This window comes from Diabrotica virgifera, chromosome 8 (genome assembly GCF_917563875.1).
Source record: "Diabrotica virgifera virgifera chromosome 8, PGI_DIABVI_V3a".
In the NCBI taxonomy this organism is placed as follows: domain Eukaryota; kingdom Metazoa; phylum Arthropoda; class Insecta; order Coleoptera; family Chrysomelidae; genus Diabrotica; species Diabrotica virgifera.
In genome coordinates this window covers 155,229,107-155,249,661 of record NC_065450.1, presented here as the reverse complement: position 1 = coordinate 155,249,661, position 20,555 = coordinate 155,229,107, and the positions used below count along the sequence as shown (strand labels likewise).

The 20,555-nt window shown below is 32.6% G+C and overlaps 1 protein-coding gene across 4 annotated transcripts in view; it reads left to right on the top strand.

Annotated features, from left to right (window-relative positions):
* Positions 1-20,555, top strand: part of LOC114329682 (protein dead ringer-like) — an 871,887-nt gene that overhangs the window by 122,872 nt on the left and 728,460 nt on the right. For 3 of the 4 annotated variants that reach the window (XM_050658215.1, XM_050658216.1, XM_050658214.1), the window contains exon 1: positions 3,263-3,367. The exons of the other annotated variant lie outside the window; for it this stretch is intronic. In XM_050658215.1, the coding sequence (XP_050514172.1) occupies positions 3,296-3,367 (72 nt within the window). In that variant the 5' untranslated portion in view covers positions 3,263-3,295. Of the gene's footprint in view, positions 1-3,262; positions 3,368-20,555 lie in introns of those variants that run through there. 4 annotated transcript variants of the gene reach the window in all.

Below are 20,555 nucleotides of genomic sequence, written 5' to 3'. Positions count from 1 at the left end.
TCGGAGGTGTTGGCTTCTTTATTCACAAAAGAATTGCGAACAGAATTGTGTCAATAAACCAAATATCAACAAGGGTGGTCTACTTAAACATCAAAATGACCACCAGATATATCCTAAAGTTCATTCAAGTATACGCACCTACTACAGGCCATTCAGACGAAGAAGTCCAAATATTCTACGACCAAATATCCTGTGCAATCAAGGAAAATCCTGGCCACTTCTTAATAATAGGCGGTGATTTCAACGCCAAAATAGGTACCAAGGAAGACCCCTCTGAAATAATATTGGGAAATTTTGGAAGCGAAGGCAGGAATGATAGAGGCAAACAACTATTAACTTTTCTTTTGGAAAACAATCTCTATCAAATGAACAGCTTCTTTAAAAAGAAAAAACACAGAAGATGGACCTGGGAAAGTCCTGATGGAAAAACAAGGAACGAAATCTACTATTTCTTAACAAACAAAAAATAATTATTTAAAGACGTAAATGTGTTAAACCAGTTCAGTACAAGCAGTGATCACAGGTTAGTAAGAGCTAAAATAACGATATCGATCGAAAAGGAAAGACTCAAAATGATAAATAAGAAACACCCAAAGAAATGGGCAAAACCAACTAATATTCAGGAGTTCGAAAAATATATTAATAATATATTGAAAGATACAACAACAACAGACATTAATATATTGAATAAACAAATAATCACCACAATACAACAGGCTCAAACTAAATATTGTCCAACAACCCAAAAAGATGAAAAACTAAGTCAACCTACTAAAACCCTTATAGAACTAAGACGACAGATGAAAGGAGATACCAGTTCCAGCAAAGAAGCGCTAAATCAAATAAATAAGACGATCACAAAGGCAATAAGAAAAGACATAAGAAACTACAATGTAGAAAAAACAAAACAAGCAATAGAGCAAAATAAGAACATGAAAATTTTGAAGAAAAGCGTACAAAAAGGAAAAATAGAAATCAACAAACTAAGAAACAGAACTGAAAAAGAAACTACAAACAGAGATGAAATATTAACAATAGTCGAAGAGTTCTACACAGAGTTATACAAATCAAGACAAAAAGATGACAATACTCAACCTCCAATTACAATAAAAACTGGGGTATTAAATCAAGGATCAGATTTAATGCCCGATATAACAAAATCAGAAATCAAAGAGGCTCTGAAGAAAATGAAAAATAATCGAACCCCAGGCGAAGATGGAATAGTATCAGAAGCACTAAAAATTGGAGGAAATATACTACTTGAAAAAATTAAGCTACTTTTCAATACCTGCCTTCACAACGCCAATATTCCAACATACTGGAACAACGCTACTATGTTTCTATTACACAAAGCAGGAGACAAAGCCAATTTAGAGAATTACAGACCGATTAGCCTCCTCAGCCATTTATATAAGTTATTTACGCGAATAATAGTTACGAGAATGGAAAGAAAGTTAGAGACTTATCAACCAAGAGAAAAGGCAGGATTCCGAAAAAGTTACGGAACAAATGATCATCTACAAAGTATAAAAACCCTAATAGAGAAAATAGTGGAATACAATAAACCTCTAGTTCTAATTTTTATCGATTTTCATAAAGCCTTTGACATAGTTGAGTTTAGCAAAATATTACAGGCGCTTAAAGAATGCAGGCTAGATTATAGGTATACAAAATTATTACACAAAATATACTTACAGGCAACAACCACTGTCAAATTACATACTAACAGTAATCGCATAAAAATAGAACGGGGGTTAGACAAGGAGACCCAATGTCACCTAAACTTTTTAATACGGTCTTAGAACATGCTTTTAAGAGTTTAGATTGGATGACAAAGGGAATAAAAATAGATGGAGGATACCTAAACAACTTACGCTTCGCCGATGATATAGTCATAGTAGCTGAGGATCTAGGTATGGCAAGAGAGATGGTACAAGAACTCGTTGTGGCTACAGAAAATGTAGGTTTAAATATAAACATCTCGAAAACAAAAATAATGACAAATTTGGTACCCAACCAGAACATCAGTATTGTTGGGAAGTAAATAGAACTCGTAGATAGATATAAATACCTGGGACATGAAATTACGATTGGCAGGGATAACCAGACTCATGAACTGAAGAGAAGAATAGGTCTTGGGTGGGCAGCATTTGGAAAACTGAGAGAAACTTTTAAAAGTGAGTTGCCCACATGCCTAAAGAGAAAGGTATTTGATCAGTGCGTCCTCCCAGTCTTGACGTACGGATCAGAAACACTCACCTTAACAAAAGCCTCCGCTTACGAAACTAAGAGTCACGCAGAGAAGAATGGAGCGGTCAATGTTAGGAATAACTCTGCGAGACAAAATCAGAAACGAAGAAATCAGGAGAAGAACAAAGGTGACTGAAGTCATCGAGAGGATAGCCAGATTGAAGTGGAGATGGGCAGGACACAAAGACAGAATGACAGATGGGCGATGGACGAAGAGGTTATTGGAATGGAGGCCAAGAGAAGACAAGAGAAGCGTCGGTCGACCGCCTACCAGATGGATTGACGACTTAAGAAAGGTAAATAAAAACTGGATGAGAGCGGCGCAGGATAGATGGAGTTGGAAACGAGGGGAGGAGGCCTATGTTCAGCAGTGGACTTTTGAGGTTGGATGATGATGATGTTCATTCGTTATATGTGAGACTCTGGAGATGCAGGCCGATCTTCGCCAGAAGTCCATTTCCAGTGCGAGCAACTTCTGTTCGCTTATTCAGTTGCCAGGTTTCACATCCATACTATGCTTTAAAGATGCTAGTATACAGCTGTGTTTTGTTTTCTTTTGATATGGTTTTTGACCAAAGTAGTGAGTTCAAAGCTCCTATTACCTTCTTTCCTTTCATAATTCTTTCCTCTATTTCGAATTCTGTCCTTCCACTTTGTTGGATGCTCGTTCCAAGGTATACATAATCAGAGCTTGGCTCAATAACCATATCATCCTCTAGTTGTAACTCATTTGTTAACCTTTAACTCTTGTTTTTATTTTTCTTCGTCTTTATCTGGTGCTGCCACGTGTTTATAGTATTTTTTTTATTTTTATTTTTTAAACGTCATTACACGTCATATATCTGCTGTTAGTATTGGACCGTAATAGGGAGTATTTTATTAATTGTAGTTTATTATTGCAATCCTCTTCGCTGTCGCTGTTTTAAATATCATTTAGGTGTAATAATTCGTGACTAAAACAAGGAATAAAAATCTTTCTAAGATAAAGCACAAACATACAAAATCATTCAAGTACTACAGTAACAATAATTTTGTTAGAGTTAGGATGTTTCATAAGCAGATTTTAAAATACTACAGCCCCGATTTAAAGAAAGCACGATTATTAGAACTGTTGCAGGTATATATGAAGTTTTTTAATTTGATCTTGTTTTGTATAGTGTCCAATACTGTTATTTCATATTTAGTAAATATAAAATTATCCATCATCATTTGGCGCTACAGCCTGTCGTGGGCCTAGGCCCGTATCCTTCCTTGTCGACTGCCTGTCTTGTTCTTTCGACCGGCCTATGTAGCATAGTTACTTTAGCAGGATTTTCATCCATCCGCATAACGTAGTCCCACCCATCTTTCTAGCATCAGTGCTAGCCAAAAGGTCCCCCCCACCTCGTATCGTTTGAACTGTTATACTTATACGGTAGTGAACCCTACTTCTTCTAGAGCCTAAGTTGCGTCTATCTGTGGGATCAGTCAATGGACAATATACCGAGTGTTGGCTAAAACAAATTTCATCCATACAAATTAAAAATTGTGTAACCAACTTTCAAATGATGACCCGACCGAAGACTAGAATTATCTGAAAATATGTCCAAAAGATTAACCAACAGCCAGATTACATAAAAACAATTTGTTTTAGTGATAAAGTACATTTTCCCTCAATGGAAATATTTACACACACAAAGTGAGGTATTGGAGTGATACAAATCTTCACGTCTTCGTGAAAAACGTACTCAGTTTTCACAAAAAAGTAAACGTTCGGGCAGGTATTTTAGGAAGTGACATAGTTGGGCCTATCTTCTGAATGATAACTTGACCGGTGAAGTGCATCTGGATATGTTACAAAACGCTCTTGACCCGTTAATTCTTGAAATTCTGAAAGATAATCCAATTGAATTCGGCAAATTGCGAATTTTTTTCGAATCCTGAGAAAACTAATAAATATTTTTGAAAAAATTAAACGCTGAATGCAATATTGTATTATCACTGAGGGCAGAAAGTCCCTTAGAATAAACAAAAAGTTTCTTTTAAATTAGATATTTGAAATTAAAAATCACACTAAATTTTCTCTTTTTTCACCCCTGTAACTTATTAACATAAGTTTTCAGGAACTTTCGGTCCTCTTTAATAATGTAGTCTTTCATTGTGCGTTTAAATTTTTCAAAAGTACTTATTAGTTTTCTCAGGATTCGAAAAAAATGAATGCATTTAAAAAGCATTGGCCGAAATTTTGCGTCTACGCTCTTAAGCAACAATCCGGGTTCAATTTCATTTCAGGTTTGTTTGTTCAATGTACTATAACGGTAGGTACTACCAAAATTGGTAGAAATCGCTGATAATGATTGGACATCCACTAGACTAGCTCATTGTACATGGTTTTTGTTGTTGCCTAGCTCATTTTTAGGACAACTTCATTGCTGGCTATAATTAGGTCGTTTATAAGTTCTTGTAGTTCTTCAGGATTATTAGCGATCAAAACAATGTCGTCTCCAAATCTTAGATAACTGCGGTATTCTCCACCGATGAATGGGCCTTTGTTGTGCCAGTTAATTTTGCTTTATATATTTTCTTGTTGCGTTGCGGCGAAAACATTTTGAGGATATTGAGTCTCTTTGTCAGACACCTCTAGTAGTGGGAAATTCAGGAGTGTTTTCATAATGTTTTTCTTAAAAAATGTAAATATACAGGGTGTAACAAAAAGGCCGGTCATAAATTAAATCACATATTCTGGGACCAAACATAGTTCGATTGAACTTAACTTATTATTTTCATTCTTATGGCATCGTGAATTATAAATTGTAAAATTACCTCATCTTCTTTAGTCTCAGCATCCGTTATGGCTCGGAGGTGTAACCAGAGAAAGTTCCGGTTCCTTTCAGTCTAATGGGATGTAGTGTAGAGTAATATTTTTAATGTTATTTTATGTGCTATTAGATTAAACACTTAGTCTTTTGCTAGCAGTTGCTGCTAGGGCATCCCTGCTATTTCGTTCATTGCATTCCGTAACTGCACGCCGGGATTTGTCCTAGTTGGGTCAGAGAGAGCAGCATATTTATGTATCTCCTGATGAGAGACTAATAAGTTTCGAAGCCGGTAGAGGTGCTTGCTGCACTCTCTGATTGAACTAGAATATAATGCGGCTGTAGTTTCGTGTTGCAACGAAATGGAAAATGGTTATTCATTTTTTTCAAATAACTTAATTCAAAACAAATTATTTTGGACACCCTTTATAAATAATTATGTTAATGTTGATGTTACTGAATAGAGAACTGAATAACCTTTCAAATGAGCTAGCACACGAATCCTATTCTCATTTAAAAAAATCATCGATAAAGTCATCACGAACAGATGGATGATATAAATTTTCATCATATTACCACTTCTATGAAAAAATAAAAAGGCAAATTTGATAGGTTATGTCCAAATATTCGTTTCCTGTTTTGAGACTAATAGTCCAAGTAATGAAGCTTAAAATAGGACAAAATCTCGCAATTTTTACAGAATGGATTTGCTTGAAAATTTGAAAATAGGTAAGGATCAAAATCTATATGAGGCCGAAAGGCGCTTTTACCATGGGGGTGGTTGCCACCCCATGTCGAGGGTGGAATTTTTTATTTTATTTTGACCGCAAAAGTTGGTAAAAACGTTCATTCTAAGCAAAAAACGTTCTATACATTTTTTTGATAAAATTAATAGTTTTCGATTTATTCGCTATCGAATGTGTTAATTTTTTATCGAAAAAATCAATGTTTTTAATCAGTTTTCTGCTAATAAGTTTTCGTTTTATCAAAACAACTTTACTTAACAAAAATGTACCTTTCGAAAAAATAAACAAAACTGTTTTTTTTTAATTTCTTTAAGACCAATAGTAATCGAGCTGTACTTTATTATATGTAAGCTCTTCGTCAAATGCTAAATATTGTAGTTTCAAAGTCAAAAGACGGGAAAACTATGCATTTTCGAGGATAACTTGTTTAAACGCATTTAAAGTATTTAAAAAGATCTATCTCCAGAAATAAAAAAAATAGTCTCTAACTCAAAGATTTAGTGACTTATAATAAAAAGAATGTCAGTCCCTATTTTTTTCAGCGAAAAAGTGATAGGAAACTTCCTCCTACTCACCACTTTGATTAAAATTAGTCATTAATCTTGTTTGGTCTTCTTTATTTATGTATTATTAATAGGTTCTAGATGTTTAACCGGCTTAGAATGATTAGTTTTTAGAAAAATTGAGTTAAAAGCGAATAACGAATTTTTGTATTTTGGTAAAAACGCCCTCAGAATAGAAAGATTAGCATCAGAGATACGAAAAAATGTTTAAATACAAAACTGTAGCTTATTTAATTCCAAGAAAGTGGTTTGCAATAGCTATTTGTATAACAAGGGAGGAAAGTGTTACTTTTCCTCCCGAGAATGAAGTTTACTGCCCGACGCGTAGCGGAGGGCAGTAATCATTCAAGGGAGGAAAAGGCACTTTACTCCCATGTTATACATATGGTTTTTCCACCTTCCTCAAATAACAAGTCATTTTTTCATTTTTACTTAATTTATTTATGTAACTAACCAACAAAATTTATTAGAACTAAAACTAACAAGTAGGTACAATATAACTGTCAACTGTCAAATATAAGTCAAATTATTAATGTAAACATTGTTAAATCAAAATAACAATTTACTGTTTTTTACCAGTCTGCAAAATACAGGATGTTTTATAAATAAACGTTAAAATGTATAGATACTTCGTAGTAGAAAATAGATATTGTACAGGGCGTCAATTAGTTATATTTCATGAATGAAATACCATTACATCACTTTTACTTTTCCTCCCTAGGGAGGAAAAGTACAACTTTGCTCCCTACAATCAGGTCCGGAAAAGTATACTTTCGGTAGAGGTAGGTGGAAAAAACTTTTTCTATGGCACAAATTGAGTGAGCTTTTGACAATTAAAACTTGTAATAACATGCAAAAACCACCTTTACCAACCCTTTCAACGTCACCTCTTTTTGCGACTGAGGATTTTAAAAGGATTTAATATTAATAGCCTTATAGAGCTTGTAAAAACCTACAAAATTCTTTTTTAACAAACTTTCTACAATAAAAAATAAAAAAGTTACGGTTAAAAAATCAATATATTTAAAAAAAAAAAGGAGAAATCCAATTGGAAGCATAATAATGTAAGTTGGCGGTGTTTCTAGTCATTGGCCTTATTTATTCTTCTTTATTTATATATTATTAACAGATTTCAGAAGTTTGACCGACTTAAAATTATTAGTTTTAAAAAAACTGGAGTTAAAAGCGAATAATGAATTTTTGTAGTTTGATAAAAATGCCATTTTCTTCAGAATAGAAAGATTAGCGTCAGAGATACGAAAAAATGTTTAAATATGAAATTGTAGGTTATTTAATTCCCAATAACTTGGTTTGAAAAAATTTTTTCTACGGCAAAAATTGAGTGAATCGTAAATGAGTATAATATCGAAAAACATTGATTTTTTCGATATAAGACTAACACTTTCGATAGCGAATACATCGAAAACTATTAATTTTGTCAAAAAAATGTAGAGATCATTTTTTGCTTAAAATGAATGCTTTTACCAACATTTGCGGTTAAAATATAAAAAATTTCCACCCCCGAGGTGGGATGGCAACCAGCCCCATGGTAAAAGCGCCATTCGGCATAATATAGATTTTGATCCTTGGACTATCCACTACTTATTCTCAAATTTTCAAGCAAATCGATCCATTCTGTAAAAATTGCGAGGTGAAAAGCTTCGGTTCCTGGGCTATAAACCGTTTTGTATTCATACAGAGTGAGTTTTATGTATGGAAACACTCAATTATCTTAAAAACGGCTTGTACGATTTTTATAGATTTTGGTAGGTATAATAAGAGTTTTCTAATGCGGCTGATATTATAGTGCTAATTACATTTTTGTCAGATCTTCCATTTTTCTGTACTTTCTTATTTCAAATGAAATACTATGTATATTTTTCTCGTTTTTAAGTCCTTAAGAAATACTGATTATTTTTCATGTTATATTCCCTATACCTAAATGCCATAATTTCGGAGTTATTGCTACATTTATTAAAAAAAAAAGTTTTAAACAAATTATAAAAATAATTTTTTTCGGCCCACGGAGACATTATTTTACGTTCTTTGGATCATTGGGAACAAAAAAGGTCTTCTGTAATTTTTCTCTAAAATTAATCGTTTTCGAGTAATAAACAATTCAAAACTGGAAAAAATCGAATAATGACGATTTTCAAGGTTCAAAACACAAGTAAAAAATATAATTTTTGAAATTACGAAGTACCTACATTCAAGCTCAACTCTTCGTCTAATATATTGCCATAAGATTTTTTGGCTCGTTTTATTCTAAAACATTGCTTTTTAATTGTTAATGAAGTGCATATGAGAAGAGGCTGCATTAACAACTAAAAAACACAACTTTTAAAATGAAACAAGCACAAATTACTTATCCGTAGCTAATAAAATAAGGCTTGAACTTGAATTCAGATACTTCGCAGTTTCAAAAATAATATTTTTTATTTGTTTTTGAAACTTGAAAATCGTCATTATTCCATTTTTTTCAGTTTTAAATTGTTTATAACTCGGAAACAATTAATTTTAGAGAAAAATTACAAAAGATCTTTTTTGTTCCCAATGATCCAAGCAACCTAAAATAATGTTTACCCGGGCAAAAAAAAAATTGATTTTAATTATTTGTTTTCATTTTTTATTTAAATAAATGTAGCAATAACTACGAAATTGTGTCATTTAGGTATAGGGAATATAACACGAAAAATAATAAGTATTTGTTAAGGACTTCAAAACGTAAAAAATATACCGGGTATTCTATTTGAAATAAGAAAGTTCATTAGATTTCCAGAAAAACGGAAGATCTGACAACAGAGCTTCCAAAATCTATAAAAATTGTGAAAGCCGTTTTCGAGATAACTGAGTGTTTCCATACATAAAACTCACTCTGTATATTAGTTTGGTTTGGTATTTAAATGTTTATTAATAGCAAGATCTTAATCTTTTTTATTTTCGAGTTTATTGCCTAGGAATGACATAACGCGCTCTCCACGATATTTATATTGTGTTCAATTAATTTTCCGATTTAAGATATCAAGCTCAATTAGTGCTTATTAATTTTTAATTCATAACACCTCAGGCTCTGCATGACCTTTCTGGTTAATTCTAGAAGACATAGTGACGATTTTGAGCGACGTAATACGATTTCATCGAGCAGATCTATAATTTAATTTTAATTACCATTTATATATTTCTTTTTAATTTCATCTATTATGACACTCGTTTTTATAGCATCCATTAAGACGATGCCTACGTGATACATCTGGAAATTCCGCTTCAGCTATTAAAATTGGTTTGATAAATTGGTATTGTATCTTATTTCCTTTCGTATTCTTAACTTGTTAACTTCATTACAATGGAGTATTTATCAACATCAATCTACAAAATATTATCGTTTCGATCCATGATCGATAGATTCCAAATTATTACACACGAATACATGAACACATTACTTCAGGTGTATACTTAGTTATACAGTTGAATTGACTAAGTTTATTATTAATTTATTAGTTTTTATTATAGTACGGTATCCCAATAAACGGTACCCAACTTGAAAAAGTAAACGAATACAAATACTTGGGAACCCGTATCAATGAAACAGGTGACCAAAATCACGAGATAAAAAGACGTATTGAAATTGCCAGCAGGGCCGGTTCTAGGGTTTTGAGCGCCCCGGGCAAAATAAAATTTGGCGCCCTTTCATACAAGAATATACCTATTTTACGGCAAATATAAAAAATAGAAGAAAAGGCAAGAAAATCAAAATTTCACTATAAAGAACTATCTGAAAATATATTTATTTAAAAAATAGTACAATAGTTATTATTTATAACTGATCCAACATATGACATAGGATAAGGAAGTTCAAACGACTAAGGGGCTTGATAAAAAAGATAAAGATAAATGCACATTGTCAACAAGCAGAAAAAAATGTTAATAATCTTGTACAATACCAAAAAAGATGTTGATTGTGCGCAAGATATAGCTGCATCCCCAATGACTAAATTGAGGGAGTGGCATCCATATGGCATAAAAAAGCAGGACGATAGTCTTTGCAAACACGAGCTTGTACACCTTTATTTTATCCATTTATGTTAGAGCCACTCTCATACCCTTGGCCTTACAATCATCTAAATCTAAATTCAATTAAAATCATTCATTCATTTTTTATTTATCTCATATAATGAGTAGGACTATGATTCGATACTCAGAACCAAACTATGGAAAGCAATAGAAGACATCGAAATTCCACGAATATTAATAAGAGCAGTCTACAAGAATAAAAAAGTAGCTATCAAAATGGATAATAGAATATGCAGTCCATTTAATCCAATACAGTGAAAACTGCTTAAATCTTTAGTAATATGCAGGATATTTCTAAATAAGTGCGACAAAGTTTAAGGGCTGCATGAAAAAATAATGACAGTTTCCATAAACGTATGTCTTCAAATGCTTCGTTTCCGAGATACAGGCTGTTGAAATTTTCTTACAAACTGTCGATTTATTTAGTGCTCTAAAACCGGTTGAGATATGCAAATGAAATTTGATGGGTTTTAAGAGATAATTATTGCGCATTTTTTGACATAAAATTAAGAATTTTATACAGTACATAAATCGTTCAGCTGGACATAGGAAAAATACATTGTATACAGGGTGAGGCAGATATTATTATTATTATTATTATTAAAGAAGGAAAAGGAGCCGAGGTCTAGGACCTATATAGCTCCATTTTACTAAAAAGAACTATGCAAAAAGAAACCTAAACTTAAGACTACATACGACTTATAAATTAATTTAATTTAAGAAAAGAAAAATTATTGTTCCCGTGGTACAGAACTAAAAGAGTCATATTTATTTTTGAAGCAATTTAGAGATACAGCCCCGACGACGTCGTGTGGAAGTGAGTTCCAGGTATAAAATATTCTATTGGATATAGAGTTCTCACGACATTTACTGTGAAACTGTTGTCTGGCTAATTTGTATGGATGACCCCGCAATCTAAGGTCGTTACTCAAAGGGAAGAGATGTGATAGATCTATCCCAAACCTTCCCTGTAACGCTCTATAAGCAATTATTAAATCCCCACGAAGTCGTCGGTCCATAAATGTAGGATAATTTAAGTAGGTTAACCGTTCTTCGTAGGAAGGACGACGACGGCCATAAGGAATTCTTGTTGCCCATCTTTGCACAGATTCAAGTCGATCAGAATCCCTTTGCCAGTCGACATTCCACACGGGTCCGGCAAACTCTAAAATAGGTCTTACATATACACTAAAGAGAGCAACAAAATTTTTTGGCGATATCTTAGAGAAAGTCTTAGATAATAAGTAAACTGATGTTCTAGCTTTATTGCATACCGACTGGATATGTTCAGACCAAGATAATGTTTCCGTCACAAGTACACCCAAGTCTTTTTGCTGCGAAACAGTTTTTAGAGAAACATTTGAAAGTACACACCGATTCCTTGGATTGTTTTTACCTAAATGTAGAACTGCACACTTGGATGTGTTTAATTGCAAGCACCAATCGTCTACCCACTTAGCAACCTCTTGAAGGTCGGTCTGTAATTGATTGTAACCAGAAAAGGGATTTGCATATAACTTTGTGTCATCAGCGAAAAGCGACATGTTACTTTTAAGGTGAATTGGCAGATCAGCAACGTACACTAGGAACAAAATCGGCCCCAACACTGAACCCTGCGGAACGCCACTGTATACACTAAATAAAGATAAAGGGCCTATTAGAAATATCTTGAGAACTAAAGGTAAGAGAATCATGAAAATTGGAATACAGGGGGTTTGAGGTATGAACTATTTAATGAAAATATTTTGGTCTCTTTGCTACTTCCGGTTATACCGGAAGTTGATTGTAACTTCGTTTTTTCAAATGGCACACCCTGTATATTTTTCATTTTTGGATTTTGCTCGATGTCTTCTTTCTTAAAATATGAGATTTTGTAATATTATATAGGGTAGTTTAAAAGATAATTACGGTTTTTTATAAATTTTGTAGCAAACTTCACACCCTGTAGAATTGTACTGGTTTGTTATCAAAAACTCCATTTATGTTCAAGTGATTTTTGATATTGTCTATTATTATTAAAAATTATTAATATAACGAAATGTTTAATTTTTGTATACAGGGTTGGTCAAAACTCGGAATGAGTATTATCTGAGTTTTCTTAAATGGAACACCCTGTATTTTAGTATTGTAATGAAATGATATTTTATAGTACTTTTTTATTTCTTAAGCATTCCCTATACCTTAATGCTTTAATTTGTAAGTTATTCGTAGTTCTTTAAGCCAAACATTAATTGCAACAAAAATTACGTGACATTTTATTAGGTTTGCCGTGAAAATATTCAATCATAAATAATTTTTCAAAAATAAATACATATTAATCTCGACTGACCCTTAATTTATTAATACTGGTTGATATATCAAAATAACTACGCGGTTAAGATTGTTGGTGTGTTTAATATTAATAAAACCATACAATATTCTATCTAGTTGGCTATGACTTTGACACTAAATATGCTTAAACATTTGCTTTGCTTAAACATTCTACTATTTTTGAAGTTCCAGTTGCTTTGCTACCATTGCTAATATGCATTTTTCTAATGAGGAACTGATTCAGATATTTTTTTTTAGGAGAGCATAACAAATAAAAATGTGCTACTAGCAATAAGAATTTATGATCAGCAATTCCATGGTAGATGACAACCAAAAAGAGAAACTTTTCAAAATTTACTAGAGCTGTTTCGACGAACTGGAAGTTTAGATTACGAGAAATCTGATCGAACAAAAACTATTTTAAATGATTAAAATGAATTAAATGTTAGTGTCACTGAGAATCTGCATATTAGTATGAACGTTCTCGTAATCTAAATGTCTAGTACGTCGAAACTGTTCTAGTAAATTTTGAAAAGTTTCTCTTCTAAACTTTGAAAAGTTTCTCTTCTTGGCTGTCATCTATAAGGGAGATGCAAGTGATAAATTCTTATTGCTAGGTAGTACATTTTTGTTATACTCTCCTAAAACAAAAACTTTACTAATCAGTTCCCCATTACAAAAATGTATCTTAGTAATGGTAACAAAGCAACTGGAACTATAAAAATAATATAATGTCTAATGTTTAATCACGTTTAGTGTCAAAGCCATAGCCAACTGGGTAGAATATGGTTTGTTTTTATTTAAATGGTTTAATGGTATGGTTTAATTAATATTTTATGCACCAACATCTTAACAACGTAAGCATTTTGGTATCTTATCCAATATTAATAAATTAAGGATCATTCTCGATTAACATGTACTTATTTTCAAAAAATTATTTATGATTGATTATTTTCACGGCAAACTTAATAAAATTTCACGTAATTTTTGTTGCAATTAATGTTTGGCTTTAAGAACTACGAATACCATACAAACTAAAGCAGTTAGGTATAGGGAATGCTTAAGAAATAAAAAAGTACTATAAAATATCATTTCATTGCAATACTAAAATACAGGGTGTTCCATTTAAGAAAACTCAGATAATACTCATTCCGAGTTTCGACCAACTCTGTATACCTACTAAAATTAAACATTTCGCTATATTAATAATTTTTAATAATAATAGACTATATTAAAAATCACTTGAACATAAATGGAGTTTTTGATATCAAATCAGGAGATTTCTACAGGGTGTGAAGTTTGCTACAAAATCTTTAAAAAACCGTAATTATCTTTTAAACTACCCTGTATAATATTACAAAACCTCATATTTTAAGAAAGAAGACATCGAGCAGAATCCAAAAATGTAAAAATATACAGGGTGTCCCATTTAAAAAAACGAAGTTACAATCAACTTCCGGTATAACCGGAAGTAGCAAAGAGACCAAAATATTTTCATTAAATAGTTCATACCTCAAAACCCCTGTATTCCAATTTTCATGATTCTCTTACCTTTAGTTCTCGAGATATTTCTAATAGGCCCTTTATCTGCCTCACCCTATATACAGTGATGAGCGCACTAATAACCTGCAAAATAACGCAAAAGATGGAAAACATATTAAGTTGTGAGATAAAAAGGGATGAACCTAGTGGAGGTGTTAAATTTAGCGATAGTAACTTATAGATTGACATTATATTGATTGTTTCCCACCTTTAGACGTACCGGACGAATTTGAGAAATGCCACTGTCACAGTGACAGTTTTAGTTGACATACTCTTCTGATGCGTCTAAAGGTGGGAAACAATCAATATTATGTCAATTTATATGTTACTATCGCTAAATTTAACAACTATACTAGTTTTATTTCTTCTTATCTCACAATTTAATATGTTTTCCATCTTTTGCGCTATTGTGCCGGGTATTAGAACGCTCGTCACTCTATTTAGATACATAAATACATACATTGTATTATATTGAGATAATTATGGCAACTGAGCTCTCTCGAGGGCATTAACCTCAAAACTGATTAACTCATTTCGACTGACACAAATAAACGTCAAAATATGACAATGTAGTGCTAAGTATTTTTGACCTAAGGGAATGGGAAAACTGTTTAGTTTTAAAATTAGTTTTTAAATAAAAAATATTTTAAAAATTAATGTAAAATTATTAACCACTTAATCATAAACTTTGTTTTTGATTTATTTATGGACAGCCTTGGTTCAAAACTCACTCAATATATTCGTTCTAACAGCTCTATTGCACCAAAAACTCGTACTAAAACAGAAGCTTCAACTAACACAGGTTAGCGCAGTTGCCACAATTCTCTCAATGTGTATTCCCTATGCCCAGCTGAACGATTTACTGTATCTACCGTTTGGCGAGAATACGGGTAATGGTCTGAAATTTTAAAAGAAAAAAAAAGTACGCCACTGAGATATTTCAAATAAAATATCATTTTGGAATTCTTCGTTCAATTTGTGATACAAAAATTGATCCTTTCTTTTTTCATGCAACGCGCCGTTTTTATGCAAAAAATAAAACATCTTAACCTTACAAAGTATTCGAAATAAGTTTCTATAATATACTCATATGAAAAAGAACTTGTCATTTCTAATTCGTTCATACCCAGTTTATTGGCAGAAAAAATTGTCAAAAGAAGAAATAAATCACTTTTAAATGAAAGAATAGGTAAATTTATTTACTAACACGGATGAGAATAATAATTAAAAAAAAATCATTTAAAATGTTCAAAATTCTGTTTACCTCCTGACAATGTGCAATTTAATATGATGTTTTTTACCATAAATGTTATATACTTTTTATTTTACTTTATTTTATTTTACCGAAATTTATATAACGTAAAAATAAAAAAAATACCTAATTAATACCACAATACCACAAATTCTCAATATCTAACAGATCTTTGTTTTATTTCACTTTAATTATTACACACCCACGGGCACACGCCAGTCTTGTTAACGGAAGTTTACAGAACAGAAAGACAAAATTATTTAACCTTAACCATTGAGGCGTATGTAACATCTCTGACAAAGTATACAAGCGCCAGTATTTTAATATCCCTGACAATTCATAAATTTGATCTTTGTCAATTCTTAAGTATGTATGTATTACATTGCTACCATAAGTCAGTGTTTCCCAAACTTATCTAAAGCGCGACCCCTTTTTGTTAAAAAAATTGTTCACGACCCCCTACTCATCACCCAAACCAAAATAGCGACAAAAATAGCGTGCCTAATTTACAACTGATGGTTTCTCAAATTTTATTTTACTTTACTGTTTAAATTCAAACTAAATACATTTAAAAAATTCAACAATTATTTTAATAATTGCGATCTGTTCCACTAGTACACTAGTAGTACTTCTGCCAGAGTAGCATTTACAATAAAAATAAATAATAAAAAGTCGACTGCACATTGTACACCGCGACATCTTTGTGTCTACATCGCAATACTTTTCCATGATATTCGCGAAGGCTCTACTCCTTACTTCGCTACTAGATGGCACTCTGGAACGTTCTCGTAGCCTCGTTTTGGCTTTATATAAGCGGCGATGTGCAATGAGACCTCAGTTCGAAACAGCACGTTGTGGCGAATGCAGCGGTATTAAGTAATGAGTAAATATTTTGCGACTTACGTATTCCCGTTTACGTATTTACGTCTACGATAAATTACAAATTATGGATAAGTTTTTAAAAAGAAGTGCAGAACCATCTACGTCTGAAAGTGGCAGTAATAAAAAGAAAAACAGACTTTACAGTGATGAATATCTTAAATATGGTTTTACCATTATTTCCAATAAACCACAATGTGTTATTTGTGGAAAAGTATTGTCAAACGAAAGCATGAAGCCATCAAAGTTACTTCGACATTTAAATAGCAAACATCCAGATAAAAAAGACAAACCCGTAGAATTCTTTGAAAGAAAGCTGAACGTCCTTCACAAACAGCAAGATACTTTTCAATTGGCAACCACTACTAACGAAAAAGCATTATTAGCAAGTTATAAAGTTGCTTATCGCGTTGCCAAAACTAGTAATCCGCACACAATTGCTGAAAATCTGATTTTGCCAGCAGCTGTTGAAATGGTACATATAATGATTGGTGAAAAAGAGTCTGCAAAGTTAAAAACAATACCTCTGTCAAATAATACTATCCAAAGAAGAATTAGTGATATGGCAGAAGATATTCAAGCGCAAGTTGTGGAAAATCTTAATAAATGCACGTACTTCTCTCTTCAAATGGACGAATCCACGGATATATCTAACTGTGCCCAATTTATTACGTTTGTAAGATATGATACAAATAATGGCATTCAAGATATTTTATTTTGTTCCCCATTGGAGACCAATACCACTGGAAAATGTTTATTCGACAGTTTTGTGAAACGCACAAGTAAATATGTTATTGACTGGGGAAAATGTATTGCTATATGCACAGATGGCGCTAAAGCTATGACAGGACGTCAATCTGGTCTTGTCGTCAGATTACAAGAAATAATGCCTAATGCCACATGGAGACATTGTTTTTTACATCGAGAAGCTCTGGCGTCAAAAGCTTTACCTCCTGAAATGGACTGTGTTATGAAATCTATCATTAAAGTTGTAAATTCCATAGTAAATACACAAGATTTCTTTAGAAGAACGAAATCCTCAGTCACAAAACCATTCGCTGACTCTGAGCACATAACAGTCTCTCTATGTGTATCACTAATTCGATAACTTTATATTTCGATATGGTAAATTTTGCACCAGAACTATTTTTAATATCGCTTTTCTTAAAAAATGGCTCCAGAACTTCTTTATAGTTTAGAATCATATCTTGTTTAACAGTTTTCACAATAAACTTCTTACTGGTATTTGCTATCATGCGACTCCATTCCTCTGGCAGATAAACTCTTTCTTTCTTTTTTCTTTTTCCACCAGAGCAAACGACCTGTCACAGGGCAAAAAACTATGCACAGGTTCGGGATAACGATGTCTTATTCTCTTGAATCTTCCATGCAATAGAAGAGATTGCCAAAAGTGAACAAGAACGGAGTTCTTGTTCTGCGCAGCACAGTTGTCACTAAAAACGTAAAGGGTTGTTACCTGCAGATCAATGTAGTTATTAATAAAATCGTGTAAGCAACTTATCACTTCATTTGGAAATTTCCGACCCGTTATTTCATCGAAAACATAAAAGTAACTCTTCGAAACGCTGACCTTATGGATGCAAAATGGATAAAACCACAACTGGCGCTTGTAGAACACGTCACCAGAAGGAACATGTGGCAAGGGCATGTTTTGTTCAAAATCAAATGACATGACTTCAACTCTGGGATCTTCCTTAGCCAAAGCAGTTTTTTCTCTTAAATCTTTATAGAAAGATTAAAAAATATTAAAATTATTGTATTATTACATAAAATTTAAAAGAAACTAAACAAATACATGAAGATATCAAACTTATTTTTTATATTCCATGCATATTTTTATATCTTTTCTATATTTTCTATTATATTATTTAGCCAACAGTTAAGTGCAAGAACCAGGCAGCTCCAGGAACTGCCCGGTTCTTGCTACAAACCGAAAGCAAGGTAGCTCCAAATATCGTTGCCATTTATGTGCCGTTATTAAGAGATACCCGATTGTTGCAGGGAACGATCGGCCGATTTTTTTAAGAGTAAGTCACTAAAAATCTCATTTTCGTAAAAAAGTGGAGCTGCCTGGTTATTGCACCCACCCCTTCAATTGTAACACTTATAAGTTATTGTATTGCAGCATAGCTCTGAAGACGGCTTTGTACGCCGAAAACGCTCTGCTAGAAATTAAACATGTTACACTATTTTAAAATAAAACCCATAAAATTTTTTACAAAAGGTATCTTTGTTAAAATCCCTATACAGGGCATCACAGAACAGAACTAGTTTTCAATCGGTTGACCGATCATCATCAGTGTTTGCGTGAATCTAACATGCTAACCACCAAAGGTGGTAGCAAGTATGACTTTATGGTAGCGAGTGACCACTTGCTACCATACTTGCTCATGATGTGAACAAGTCAGATTCGAGCTAAATGGTACCTAGAGCATGAAACATTGGATATTTTAAACATTTATGTTTAATTTCACACTTTATTTCTATGTTCCTATGGCGGATTAATTGTAAAGGGTTTTTACCCAAATATTTTTTACTTTGGTGGTTAGCATGTTAGATTCACGCAAACACTGATGAGGATCGGTCAACCGATTGAAAACTAGTTTTGATTTGTGATGTAGCCCTGTATAGGGATTTTAACAAATTATACCTTTTATAAAGGATTTTATGGTTTTTGTAATAAATGGTATACAGCCAACTACAGGAAAATTTTTTTCCTCGTGGATTCTTTTAAATACTTTTCTTTTACCATTCATTCAGTTGTTATACTTAAGTGTATACAAAACATATCAGATCAGTCTATTTCAATTATATTTATTTTACCTACATCCATCCATTTTATTTTTTTGTGTTCTGGGACTTGCCTCATGCACTCTATCCAGCAGTATTTGCAAGTTCAATAATTGGGTTATCGTATCGATATTATGCCAAGATGATTTGAACTAAAATATGTATTTATTCATAATATTAAGGCTTCCACTTTCACACAGTTCTTTATTAAGATAATCTATCAAATTGTTGGGCCACGAAAATAGTCGGACCTCAGCAGGTTTATTTTCGACTAGACCTACGCAGCCGTTCACTGATCTACCAATCGTTCGACCATGAAAAAAAAGTTCAATTGAGGCTGCGGTCCATTTAAGTAAAATAATTTGTTTTAATGAGTCATAACACGTGGCGGCGCTCGTCAACCTGAAAATGAAAACCGAATCAAAATGCCATCACGGCTCTAAGAAAAGTCGCACTCAAAGAGTTGGTAACGAGGGGGAGAGAGGACGGAGACACACGTACATCAAAAGATCCATCTAAAATTAAAACTAGACTTTGTTGGATTAATTTCTTGGAATTACTCTTATTAAATTCAGCATTCAGCATCCGCTGGCAAACCAAAAATTCATAAGCGCGCGAAAAAGGGTACCGATAATATGGACGAATACTTTGTTAAAAATTTGTAGTTTGTAATTAGTCCAGGGTAATAAGGTTTTTTCCATGACACTTGAACAGCCAGGGTACTGAAGCGTTTTTTCGACAGGTAATACCTATAAGAGCAAAATGTAACTATTTCCTGCGTAGGATCTGGCGGCCATTTTTATTTATAAACAATTAACTGTCAAAAAATGGCTTTTTCACTTTTTTTTTCAAATCAATGGAAAACAGGGAAACTTTTGGTTTTTTTAGTACAAATATGTTCGAGATTATGGAAAAAGCTTTAAAATGACGTATTACAAAGTTTGATATACTCATCTATTGTTAATATTATGTCTCTACATATCCCTACATGTCATTCCTAATTATTGTCAGTCCTATTACTTATTGTCTGTTATCTACCTAAACATTTAGGTTTAGATTGTATAGATAGATTGTAATAAATGTGGGGTTAATAAAAAAAAATCTATTGTTAATATAATTTCGAAAAAAGGTCGGAATTGCAAAAAAAAATATTTTCGCAATAACTGTTGTAAAAATGAGTGTTCAGCTTTGAAATTTTTGTCAAATAAGGGTTCTTTGGTGCTTAATATGTGATAAAAATTTCAAAGCCATTCATTTAATTGTTTAAATTTTATTCAAATTGTTTATCCCAGAGAGCATTTTTTTGCAATAACATAAGTCAGAAGAAAATGACGTT